This window comes from Macaca nemestrina, chromosome X (genome assembly GCF_043159975.1).
Source record: "Macaca nemestrina isolate mMacNem1 chromosome X, mMacNem.hap1, whole genome shotgun sequence".
In the NCBI taxonomy this organism is placed as follows: Eukaryota; Metazoa; Chordata; class Mammalia; order Primates; family Cercopithecidae; genus Macaca; species Macaca nemestrina.
The window spans coordinates 4,217,403-4,230,037 of NC_092145.1; the positions used below are offsets into that span (position 1 = coordinate 4,217,403).

General features: G+C 49.5%; 1 protein-coding gene across 2 annotated transcripts in view; it reads right to left on the minus strand.

Annotated features, from left to right (window-relative positions):
* Positions 1–7,364: 7,364 nt before the first annotated feature.
* The window catches only part of LOC105495887 (PAS domain containing repressor 1), a 102,936-nt gene continuing 97,665 nt past the window's right edge, over positions 7,365–12,635 (minus strand). The window contains exons 14-17 of one of the 2 annotated variants that reach the window (XM_071088829.1): positions 12,258–12,455; positions 11,378–11,853; positions 9,861–10,122; positions 7,365–8,037 (exon numbers count right to left, since the gene is read on the minus strand). In XM_071088829.1, coding sequence (XP_070944930.1) covers positions 7,918–8,037; positions 9,861–10,122; positions 11,378–11,853; positions 12,258–12,455 — 1,056 coding nt within the window. In that variant the 3' untranslated portion in view covers positions 7,365–7,917. Of the gene's footprint in view, positions 8,038–9,860; positions 10,123–11,377; positions 11,857–12,257; positions 12,456–12,635 lie in introns of both variants that reach the window. The other variant, XM_011765787.2, reaches the window with a different exon arrangement.

The following is a 12,635-nucleotide window of genomic DNA, read 5'->3' on the forward strand; positions in this document are numbered from 1 at the left end:
CATCTAAATTGAGTATTGACAAAGAAAGCAGGAGAGAAATGGAACGACATGGGGAGTTTGAGGAAAGGGCAAATCACCATTCTGAGAACCGGACTGGAAAGACACCAAACATGGAAGTCCTGAGCAGTGAGATGTGCCTTGGTGAGGCTGAAGATCATAAGCCTATAGCGGTACACAATCTGCCGATGTGTGTGATTTTCTCTGGAAGCACGGAGATGCATAAGTGCAGACACACAGAGGGCACAGCTGAGTTCATCCAAGAGTGGGAATTTGTCAGTCAATTGTGACAGAGGCAAAAAAGGGAAATAAGATGATTATATGATGGATCATGGCCCTGGGGTGTTTGAGGAGAATAGAGAAGGAAGATTCATCAGAAAGTTGACCAAGGGCTGGACTGAAACCTTGAGAATAGAATTCTGTATGGCTTAAGGCCTGACCTGGAATAGGTAGTCAGAAAATGTTAACCAAATTGGTCACAAGGGAGGACCCTGGAGAGCTGCAATACTGTGATCAAGCACCAGGGGGCAAGAGATGACAATAAATGAGTTTGACCACACCCTACCTAGGACTTGGGGGTTGTGTGTCCTGAGCTCCACTGGCCTAGCTGACTGCTCCTAGGGCTTTGGGGTGCATGATGCTGCCTACCTGAGCTGGAGCCTACTGTATCTACCACCAAATTGGTGGCGGTGGGGTGTGTGGGGCAAGGACAGATGAAACCATGAATCTGAGACACAGATAAAGGAACTTCCTTCGTTTGCACCCATCCTGTGCTCTTGTCCATGTCTGGGCGCTGGGCAATGCCCCAGCCCTGAGCAACCCTGGGAAGCTGACTCTTGAGTGTTATGGGGGCACCCTGAGATATGGCACCAAGAATGCCAATCTATGTGCTGGCCCTGAAGAGCCATCAAACATCTTTCCCAAGGCTGGTACCATAGGTTATAGTCTTAGCGGCTGGCCCTAATCTAGAGGGCTCCTAGAGCTAAGGGCCCTGAGCCTGGAAAAGGTGTCTGTGCCTAAGGAGGGGCATGGGAAGGCTCTGGTGGAGAGAACCCATTGACCACCAGATCTCCCCTGATGCCTCCTATAAGCCCAGACCATGCTGAGCCTGGGAACAGAAGAGAATGGAGACTGGACAGTCATCTGTTCATTTATTTACTTCCTCATTAATTCACACTTTCATGCTCCCTTCCCTGTGTTAGTGGAAGAAACAGACAATTATGTCTAAGGTGATAGATGGAAGAAAGGGAGGATTCAGGCAGAGTGTGTGTGTTAGCTTGGGTGACTCAGAGGATGGAGGTGCCTATCAAAGACAGGAAGCAGTGCAGGAGTTAAAGGAGGGGAACAGTGTGCTGATAAAGACCAGAAGAGAAGACCCAATTGGCCCGAGAAGAGAGAGGGGGAGGTGAATGCAATAAGGGTGAAGATGCCATCTTCCAGGAAGATGTGGTATGGCCATCTTCCAGGAACCCATGTTGTATCTTCATCAGAGCTGAGAAGGAGGACATAGGGCTCAGAATGGCAGGGAGACAGGCTGACATTTGTTCTCTCATTCATTGGTTCCTTGATCCAGGAGGACCTCTGGATTCTAGCCTCTCAAGTAAGTGTCTTATCTTTGTCCCCATGTTCCAGTGAGTCAGCAGAGACAGGGAGTGGTAAAGTGATTTGCCCAGGGTTTCACAGCAGGTGGGTAGCAGGTAGAAGCCTAAACAGTCAATGCCTTGCCTCCACTGGCACCACATCCCACATGGAAACTGGTGGGCACTGCCTACTGACAAGTGAGGGGAACAATAAAAGACCAGTACTGAACTCAGTTCAAGACCCCCGTCTTGAGTCTTCTGCTGTCCCATTACCCCTTTTGCAGGCAGTCCCAGGTTGCCTTTCCTAGCAGATGGCATGTCCAAGGTTCAGGGTGTAAATGGCCTCAAGAGCATGGCTCTTACCTAGAGCCCTGAGCCTCTTTCTCTGCTGAAGTCCGCCCCACTCCTAGTCAGCCAAATTTCCAGCCTCTCTCCCACCTACTTTCCCCACAGGGTAGAACTGGAAATAGATTGCACACTTTCTAAATACTGCAATTTGTCTGTCCTGTCTGCCAACCTTTGCCTCTCTGTAATTGACATGTTTTGATTCTGCAGGGTTGTGGGTTTTGTTTCACCACCAAGGTGATCAGGTGGTTAATTACCCTTTGACCTTTGGGGTCAGAGCCTCCATCTGGGCAGGAAACATCCATGGCTCCAGGAGTTTTGGGCCTCTTGGCATTTAATTGTCACCATCAGTTCCCCCTACAGTTCCCCACAGCCCCCATCTCCCTGCAGTGGTCCTGACTTCCGTGTGCCACAAAGGGATTTGCAGAGGCTAACTGGAGCCACTACCAGGGATGCTCACCAACTTGTGTGCAGTGCTTTGCACTTCATGACTTACACCCTGCTGTCTCATCTACCAAGTTCCCTTGTGCCCCAGACCCATAGGAAAGTTGCAGTCCCAGGGCCAGAACTGCACCCCCACTGCAGGGCATGCCAGCAGGTCTGACAGACCTTCATTGAGGAGATCCTCCCTGAGGAAGAGCTGCAAGGTTTCTGGTTAATGTTCAGAAGCTTAAGAAGGGCTCTACCTAAATAGAAAATGAGCACTGGAGGAAGGCTTTCCTGGGGCCCGGGAGCTGTGAACATTCATAGAGGGAAGGCTTACCTGCAAGGTACTGGGGGCATCCAAGATCTGTCCCAATCTCTGCCCACTGTAGCTCAGTCTAGAAGGGCAATGGCATGCGTGCTCCAAGTGAGGTACAGGTGGGGGTAGGGGCACATGGAGCAGGGCTCCTTCCCAGCAAGGCTCTGCATGGTGGTGGGCAAAGGTTGAAAATATAGAGCTGGGAGGCAAGGACATAAGAGCATACGGAATAGTGACAAATGTACAAGGGCAGAAAGGCCCAGGGCTTCTATGAAACCCAAGGGCTCAGGAGACTGGGTGCAGAGTGCATGACTGGAGGAGAGAAATGCAGCTGCAGAGGAAGAGGGAGGCCAGGCCAGGTGGAGAACCTGGATTCTATTTGATAGGCAATGGAGAAGCACTCAGTGCTGTCTTCCCTACCCATTAAAACAAACCAAACAAAAAAATTCCAATTATTTAATATCCCCTAGGGAATATTTAATTTGGTCCTAGCTATAAACCAGTCTTCATTAAGGTTGATGTAGCCCATTTTTAGAGATGCAGGTGAAGTTTACTGCAGTCTCCACTGAGGCTAGAGACACATTCCAAGGCCTTGATGGACCAGCTCCCTCCTTTCACCTCATAGGCAGTGTGGCCTGAAGCTGCAGTTCCCAGTTCCCATGTCTGCCTGGCTCACTTCCTGTCACAGTAGCCCTTCTTCTCCAACCTTTCCTTCCCAGTGATTTTGGCAGAGATGAACAAAACTCATACCCAAGAACATTCTATAGCTGCCTTCCTTTTCATTGTCTTCAAAATATGCTTCAAAACACACTGAAGACACCACAGTGGGCATCAGCCCATGCTGTGGTGTGTGCTGCAAACATGAACTGGGGCTGGTAGTTTTAATAACACTCTTCCTTCTCTATTAGAAAATGGGCTTGGGAATAGGAACATTTATGAATGTTTGATGTGTTTAGAAAACATGAATATTCAGCTTTAAGGCTGTGTATGCAATATTCTATTATGTACATACAGACTGAGTGCTGCTCAGTGAGGACTGCTGTACTGCCCACCTGGGAATGAACTGATGTGGAGGTCAAGGTGGCTGTTTCTGGAAGCTCTGCCATGTGTGGTGGCTGGCCTACCTCTGTCATGTTCTTCCAGCTTCCCCTACCGTACCAGCCCACATGCAAATGCAACTCTTACACTTTTCCAGACAGGTGAAGCCAATCTGGCTTTACCCCTTCATGCTGGAGGGGTAAAGAAATCCAAACTGAACTACCATCAAGCTATTTGGGCATGAAAGGGGACCAGCACTTCCCGTTTTCAATCTTGGGGTTGCTGGTGGCTGTGTTGAGGGTTGGAGAAAGGCCTGGGCTTGGGCCTCCTTTTCTGGCATGACATTGGATCTGCAGGTGCTGTCAGCAGTTCCTCTGGAAGGAAAGGAAGAAGAGGGGAGGGATGGGTTCCTGCTGCAGGATCCCTGTACCAACAAACTCACAGTGCTTTGGACCCTCTGGGCCTCTACCTACCCCATCAAAGGGGAAGCTTGTGTGGGCTGGGCAGCTAGAGCAAGGGAGGAGTTCACAGCATCCCAGCAGAGGGCAGGAACCTCTGGGAACAGGCAGCCCTTCTGGCCCAAGTCAAGTTCCCAGCCATCTAGTAGTGTGTGGGCCACTGTGCTCAGGGCATGAGGCAGAATGCCACTGGCACTCTGGGGCCACCCAGGAAGGAGGCTGCCACCAAGGAGAGCCCATCAGCGAAGGCCAGTGGTGTCGGAGATGGGGTCCTGCACTCATGGACTGCTGCATCTTCTTATTTGCCCTCCCAACTTCTCACCCGGTGTCTGCCTGGCCTTGGGCTGCTGGTGAGACAGCTCATAACCCACTGTTATCTCCTTCACCCCAAGAAGAGCCTGATGGTAAAGATGGGGTGCATTGTGTGCATGCAGTGTGTAAGGCTAGAAGGCCAAGGGACAGAAAATGTTTGTCCTGAGTAGTTTCAGGTGAAGCGTCCATTTGACGATTTCCCTTGTAAAACTTTGTGGTATGAGTTCCAGAGTCCCCCAGAGCCTCATGGAGCAGCCTAGCACAGACCATGGGGACAGCCATACTGCCTCCTAGTGCGAGCTGTGACCCTGAAAGCTTGGTCTGTGACAGGTCTTCTTGACCCAAGTTGTTCCCAGACTTCTCTCCTACCCTGGGCAAGGCTGGTACAAGCCCCGCTGCTTAGTTTTCACACTGCCATCCTTTTGCTTCGTCTGCCTCTCCCAAAGCCCTGGACTGAGGGTTGACGGCTTTCTCCCTGGCCCTCTGGAGCTGGGGGAGTTACGGCTTGTGCCTGGGACAATGAGCAAAAAGATAAGCACCAACGGACTCTAGGCAGAGCTACTGATCTGCCAAGGGAGCCAAGCTAAGGTGTCCAGGCCAGGAACAAGCTGGAACGGGCCTGCCAGCAGCACCACAGATGCCTTGAGGCAGGCATTCGACCCTGGAACTGCCTAAGAGGTCGCGGAGAATTCACTCACCACAGTCTGACTTTAGTAATTCACAAAACAACTGGGCAATCCTGCACAGGAGTGCTCATTCTGGGCTTTTGGCCCCTGTAACCCCTTCTTACCCTCAATCCTAAGATGGGTTGTCCTTGGAGCTACTCCTGGGAGGATTCCTAGGTAAAAGCAGACCAAGGCAGCCACCAAACCCTCTGGTACCCTGGCTGCAGGGCTGAGCTAAGAGCTAAGCAGTCGACTGGTGGGTGACCACAGACTCCCCCAGTTCAGATAAACCCTAGCCCAGGCACACTCTATAAACACTGAATTCAAACAGTAACCCCAGCCTAATGTCTCCAGCCTAGCCGGTTTCACAGTGCCTCTCCCTGAGGCTCTTTCAGCTCTACCATTCCATTCATGTGTCCTCATCTGCTGTAAGAGCTAGATTGGAAAGGCATTATCTCCTCCAAACTCCTTTTCATTCAGATAGAGAAAGTGAGGCCCAGAGAACTTAGGTGACTCTCCTAAGGTAAAACTGGGCCTGTAATGGTGGGAACTACTGATGCTGCACAGTAAACCCCTGAGCCTCCCCTGTAGTCAGAATGCTAGCAGGCTGGCTGAGTAGCTGGAAGGGCTTCACATATCACTACCACCATCCCTTCCCCTGCTCTGGTTCTAGGCCTCTATTGTGCATGCCAGCAGTCAGTGCCCTCTCACTCCCTTGCACACCTTCCTCACTCCTCTGACAGGTGTGGCTTGGTTTTCCACATGTGTGGCCCTGCACACTCTGGCAGGAGGGGAGGAGGTGGCAGGTGTGGCTGCTTCCGCCTCTGAGCTGGATTTGGCCTGTCAAGAGAGTTCCTGCCAACAGCCAGGAATGCCAGACACTTTCAACTCTGCCTGTCCAAAGTCACAGAGGGTATAAAGAATGCCCCCAAACTCTGCTTGTCTCTACTGGGTGCCAGTTACCTGGCTCTTAGGAATGCTCTGCATCTGATGATTACAAGGAGAGGTATACCTCTATGTGTCAAGTGGCTGACTTTTGACAACCAACTGAGCCATCAGCTGCCCCTTCCCAGTGTCTGCAAAGGACACACCTGAGAACAGCCTGTGTGTCTTCATCAGCTCACGGTGCCCTAACAACATACCACTGACTGGGTAGCTTCAGCAACAAACATGCATTTCTCAGTTCTGAAGGCTGAAAAACCCAACATCAAGGCTTTGGCAAGGTAGGTTTTGTCCTCGAGCCTCTTCCCTTGGCTGGTAGGCAGCCACAATCTCGCTGTGTGCTCACATGACCTCTTGTGTGTGTGTGCGTACGTATGTGTGTGCATGCGCCCATGTGCACGCGAAGGGGCTTGGTGGGCACAGAAAGCTTCCTGGTGTTTTCTCTTTTAAGGGCACTAATCCCATCATGATAGTCTCACCCTAGTGACTTCATCTAACCTTAATCACCCGTCAAAGGCATCATCTTCAAACACTCTGACACTGGGTAGTTACAGCTTCAATGTATGAATTTGGGGTGGGGCACAAACATTGTCTATAAAACCATGGTAGAGATCACACTTCCTAAGGAATCTCTGGCTCCTCCTGTGATGTGAGGCCTAATGTGCCTCCTTTATTTTAACTTGCCACTAGAGACTGGGGTCTCCTTTGCTTTCTCCAATCAATGGTTCATTACCTTAAGAAAGGCACACAATGATCTCTGGTTTGGCTATCCGAACCTCTCTCTGCACCATGCAGACAACTGCGAAGATGTCCTTCTTGGTGCCTGACTTGTAACCAAAATCATTTTCCCTCTAGGGGGTACCCATATCCATTAAAAAGTCTACTGATGGGAGAGAAAGAACCCACATATAAGGGGTATGGGTACACTGTCCTTTAGTGTTCAGGCTTACTTCTGAAGTAATATGTGAGGCACAAACACCATCTACCCTGAGAAGGTAGCCCCTAGGCAAACTGTTTCAGAGTTCAGTGGGCCTGTGGCTGCCCTTGGTGTCAATGAAGGAGCCAGCATGCCTGAGCTACACAAAGAAAAGCTACACAGCGTGCCTGGGCACACGGCCATGTGGGAAGGCAGCAGTCGCTGGCCTCTGCAAATGTGGCATGGAGCTGAGGTGTGAACAAGAGACTGAGCAGGGTCCACAAAAGGGGCCTAACTGTAGGGAACGAGCCCTTCACCAGGGACCTTGGCACAGTCGGGTTCCAAACGTCACACATCAATTCACAAAGCTGCAGTGAACGAAAATGTTTATTAAGCAAGGAAGCCATAATTATTTTAGCTCTTAAGCGCCTCCATTGAGCTGATTTCAGGTTCCTTTAGTTGGAGTCCCATTCTCTCTGGGCTTCTCCAACAAGACTATGGAGGGGAGGCAGGGCTTAATCATCCGGGTCAAGACCTCAGAATTATTGTGGCTAAGACAAAACACCCTCTAGATTTACTAGATTGAAAAGCACTCTGGCATTTTTTTTCTTTTTTTTGTGTTGAAAACTTTGATCAGACTCTTGGCCGGCCACCTTCCTGTGGTAGAACATGGATATACAAAGCTGGGCAGGGCAGACGAGACATCAGATCCAGCTGTGGCTGGCTGCTGTCACACCCTAAAATACTACAGATCACAGGCTGCCTCAGCAGCATAACTTCCAAGAAACAGGCTGTGCTTCACAAACAATTACAAACATAACCTATCAGGAAATGAGTAAGTCTCTACCTACTAACTTTATGCACCTCGAAGGTCCCCTGGCCATGCAGACCTTATTGGCCTGCCCCCTCCCCCCATTTCCCCTCATGAGTCACACTGCTCCGCAGGCATCAAGTATCTCATTTGATCTGACTGGTATGCAGCAGGGCCTTGGAAAGCCTGTGGACCAGGAGGCCCCTCGACTCCTACCTCAGAAACTTGCACCTGCCAAGAAAAAGTGAAACAAGGTGGAATGTTTTGCTAGAGTTTGTGGGCCCATTTTTTGGTGGTGGGAGGAACCCTTCAGTTCGAATACGCAAGCTGCTGAGAAATACTTCTTTGGAATATGAGCCTGCAAGGTGATGGTAGACAGGGGAGCTACAAAAGATGAGGTTCCTCTCCTCTTCTCTCTCCCAGCAGCATCTTGGCTTAAAGAGCAGCGGAAGCAGACTCAGGCTTTCTCAAAGTTGCCTTAAGGCTCCTGGGTCTGCGTCTGGCCCTCCCTCGTCCAGCTTCTCTGCCAGCCATGGCTGGCCAAGGCCACGAGCCTTGGATCTTGGGCTCAGTCATTTCTATGCTTACTCTGATTTGCAGCTACTTGGCCCACTTTAACAAAGTGACAGGAGAGGTACCAACCCACACTGGGGTGTGGAGGAGGGAGAAGGAATAGATACAAAGATGGTGTTCAAACTATGGGCTGAGGGGGTCTTTCCTGGTTAAGGAGGAAGGATTCCTTGGGTTATATTGCAAGGTGATGTAAGATTTCAGTAAGTGGAATCCAAGAGGGCGGAGAAGACACAGGGAGCAAAAGGAGCAGGGCTGGGCTCTGGACAAACAGCTGGAGGCGTCTGGGGACCTGCAGGCAGAAAGGTCACAGAAGACAGTAGGGATAAGCCAGGACAGGGCAGTGAGGGCTGGGAAGCTAAGAAGAGGAGCTCGGACTTCATCCTGAGGATAGCAGGGAGCCCCTGAGGATTTGTGGGCAGGGAAGTTCCGATACGGTCCTGCCCTTGGCTTGTTCCACTGCTTTCTCCCAGCTGAGCAACCTTGCAGAATCTGACTTTTCCCACTTCCCAGGGCAACGTGCTAAGCCTTGTGCTGGCTTGGTCTCTCAGGACCCCCTCTAGGTGGGAAAGTGCCTCAAAAATAGGCGTAAAAAATGTTCTCAACAAAGTCTGGCTTGGTAACGGAACCATAGGGACCTATTGCCCACTCTGATCTCTCCATGTGAGCAGTCCCTCTAAGTGACCAAGTTTCTAGCAGTACTGGTGGCACAGCTGGTCAAGGTGTATATGTGAAAATAATCACACATTTGCTTGCCTAAAATATTTAAACTCCTTTCTGCCTTAGCTTACTGTTTGTTCTGGTTTGGTTTTGTGTTTGAAGAAAAAAAAAGGTTAGGCTATAATAAGATTTTTAAAGCTAGAGTGAAAACACTTTTTGAAAGTTCCACTCATTCGTGAAATTGTGAGTGTGTGGTCCCCACAGGGCCTGCGGGGAGCAAAACCTGCTATGTAACTGCCATCTGGACCAGCTTCCATCCTGGAAACATGGCCACTGCAGATGGTCCACAAGGTAGGCCTGCCCTTCCAAATACGGGGTACTCCGTAGATGGATACCAAGCACATTCAACAGAGGGGCCCTAAGTTTATTTTTAGTACAAGGAAACATACCTACACTAGGTCCTAGATTTTGTAGCAGAACTAAAGATCCTAAGTCTAGAAGGAGGCTTGGGATCAGACGATAAGCTCAGATTAAAAACACGGCATGGCTCACTTTGCCCGTGTAACATAGTTTTGACAGAAGTTTCAGTCAGATTGCATCTAAGATCGACTAGGCCAGCTCACTTTTTTGAGGAACCTTGTAGAGAATATTTTTATTCAACAATGAGTAAAAGTTAGTCATGTGACTAACTGCCCTCAAATGTACTCAGCTTTGAAGTCTGGCTCTCACACACAGCATGCACTTGGGGTGTGTGCCTTATGTGGAAGGGGCCCAGAATCCCTCTTGACCTGCACTGGAGGGAAAAGGAGGAGGCTGTTGCATACCTGATGGTAGGGGGGTTGTCTGTGCAAGGTGCCCTGCTCATCGCAAGTCCAAGTATTCACTTGGACAACAACAGGACCGAGTGGATCAGACAGCTGTTGCCAAAGCTGGATGTAATCCTGTGGGGTCTCCAGGGTGCTTATGGTTGAGTCTGAAGTTATGGGAGACTGAGGAATGCTGGAAGAAGAAATTGTCTCAGAGTTTGAGGTATCTGTCAACGGCAGCTGGTTCATGGGGGGTCCTTGATACGCCTCAGGATAAAAACTGTAAGAGAAGAAAGCTGTTGCAGTGACGTGGATCTGGATATGATAACAGATGAGACACTCATGTGGTCATCAGTAGGTGCTTCAGGCACATTTGGTTTTGGTGGCCACACCATAGGATTCACTTGTTTGTATTCTCACTTTGGCCTGACTAAGATTCAACTTGTCAAAGTAAAGTGAATGTAGACACTGACAGAAATTACAATCCTTTGTCTCAACTGGTTTTATTTATGTTACTTGGACAGTCTTGGTCCTGCTACAACTATGCTCTCTGTGGTCTTGGAAAGTCATTTCACCTACTTTGAAAGCACTCAGGGAGCTAATGGCTGAGAGGAGACCGTAAGGCAGATTTCCAAACTCCAAATCCAGTGGTCCCTCCACAACCCTAAGCCTGAAAGTCTTGTGATCAATATAGATTTTTGAACCCCATCCCAGACTCTGAATCTCTACTTTCCAAATCCTCCTCAGGTGGATTCTGATGATCAGGTCAGGTGGGCAATAGGGCCCTAAAGCAGTCTACATGTCAAAGTCACTCATTCTAAAGCAAGGCCCAGAAGGAAGTCCAGAGAGCTTTGGGAAGGCTAGCATTCATTCAAAACTATTTAGTGGGCCCCAACTATATGCTAAGCAATCCTTTCATTGCTAGGCAGAACCTTCTCTTTCTAGCATTTGGAACTGAAGACCTTATTATTGGGCAGAAATGTGTTTGTGTCCTTATATTGCCACTCAGGACTTAGCCTTCATGTATTCTTGGCTGATCTTAGCAATCTAGCAATTGTTTCACACTCACTTCCCTCCTACTGTTCATAAATGACAGGGAGATACCTACACTTGGCCTACTGCAATCACCAGATTCCAGGAAAGTTAGGGAATGAAACTGGAAGCCCAGAAGTTATTCAGCTGTGGGCACAAAAGACTTGTCCATAGACACCCTGTGCAAGAGACTAGGCTTGGGGAATCCAACCAAGTGATTTCAAGGTTTGTGGGCTAATTACCTAGCACTGAGGCTTCCTTATCTAGTACTTTCTTCACTGGTACCCCTTTGTTCCATCAATGGATGCTCAGTCATGCACCACACATGCAGAAGGATGATGGCAGTGGCCACAGAGAAGGTAAGTTGAGGGCAAGTTGTTATTGACAGGAGGGACGCTGGTGCCACACGGACAGGTCGTCTGTCTGTGGTCTCAGGCATGGGATCCAGCCATGAGGGAAAAGCAATAATCATAGCCACTATCACTATCCCATGCATGTCTTACCTTTGACTCTCATCTTCCTGTTGCCCACAGTTTTCATCTTGATAGAAGCCAGAGGACTGTTGTTCAGCTACTATCTGGATAGGAACAATGGGTTGGGTCTGTAAAAGCCTAACAGGGTTATTGCAGAGGGGCACAGATATGCCACTTGGGTTTTGCAGGCATATCTGCACCCTCTGATTCCCCACGATGACATTACGCTTCAGTGGCTGCTCTTGCAACTGCTGACTCTGCTGCTTCTCCTTTGGCTCTTTCTGCAGCATCTGCCCCTGCCGCTTCTTCCGCTCCTGCAGCTTCTTCTTCTTTTGCCACCTCTGCTCCTGCAGCTTCTTCTTCTCCTGCATTTTCTGCTCCTGCAGCAGCTTCTTCTCCTGCATCTTCTTCTGCTTCTGCACCTTCCTTTGCTCCCTCAGCTGCTGCAGCTGCTTTCGTAGCTGCCGCTGCTGCTCCTTCAGGTGTTGTTCTTGCTGCGCCAGTTGCTGCTGCATCAAAAGGCAACAGATAAAAGCACCCTGGTGTCTGCAAGAGCCCCCCAGAAATTTATTTAACACCCCCATTCAATTCTCGCAAAGCAAAAGGCAGCAACAGTTGAGCCTCTCTGCACATAGTGATCTGTGTGACTGTCTACTTGTTAGACTGGATACTAGTTGCAGCTGTGCATCTGGCAGCAAGAGTCTGCTAATCCAGCACATATGTACATGTAGGTACACATGGTCTAGTGTGTGCATTCAGGTCTAGGTAGCCCAGGATTTTTTACTATCTTGGGCAAATAAATTGCAGCCAACTGGATAGTCACTACCCCCTAAGGAGAACCAAGTGAGTCAAAGTCCTCAAGAAAACAAAATCCCCTTTCAGATACACAGTTAAAACAGCCTTTCCATACCTGGTTGAAGGCAACACAAGGCTCCTGAAGTTCCCCAGTGTTTTTGAGACAGTTGGATAAAGATAAACCGCAGAAACACTTGACCTCCTTGGGATGTGGGAGAGGCCACTTCACTTGCCCAGTGTGTTGTTTCTTGGGCACTGCCTCTGAAGATTGGAGATCAGGACTGACAATGTGGCATAATGTGTTTGGCTGCTTCTGTAAGGACACAGTACCACAAAGGTCTTATTCACAGTCCACACCTTTCCGTAGGGCATAAGACAAGCTGGGCATGGAGCAGGACTGCCCATAGGCAAGCCTACAGGAAGCCTTGGCTATATATAAGCCACATCAACCACTGCCAAGGCCTGGCTGGGCCAATCTCAGCTCTTGTAGTCA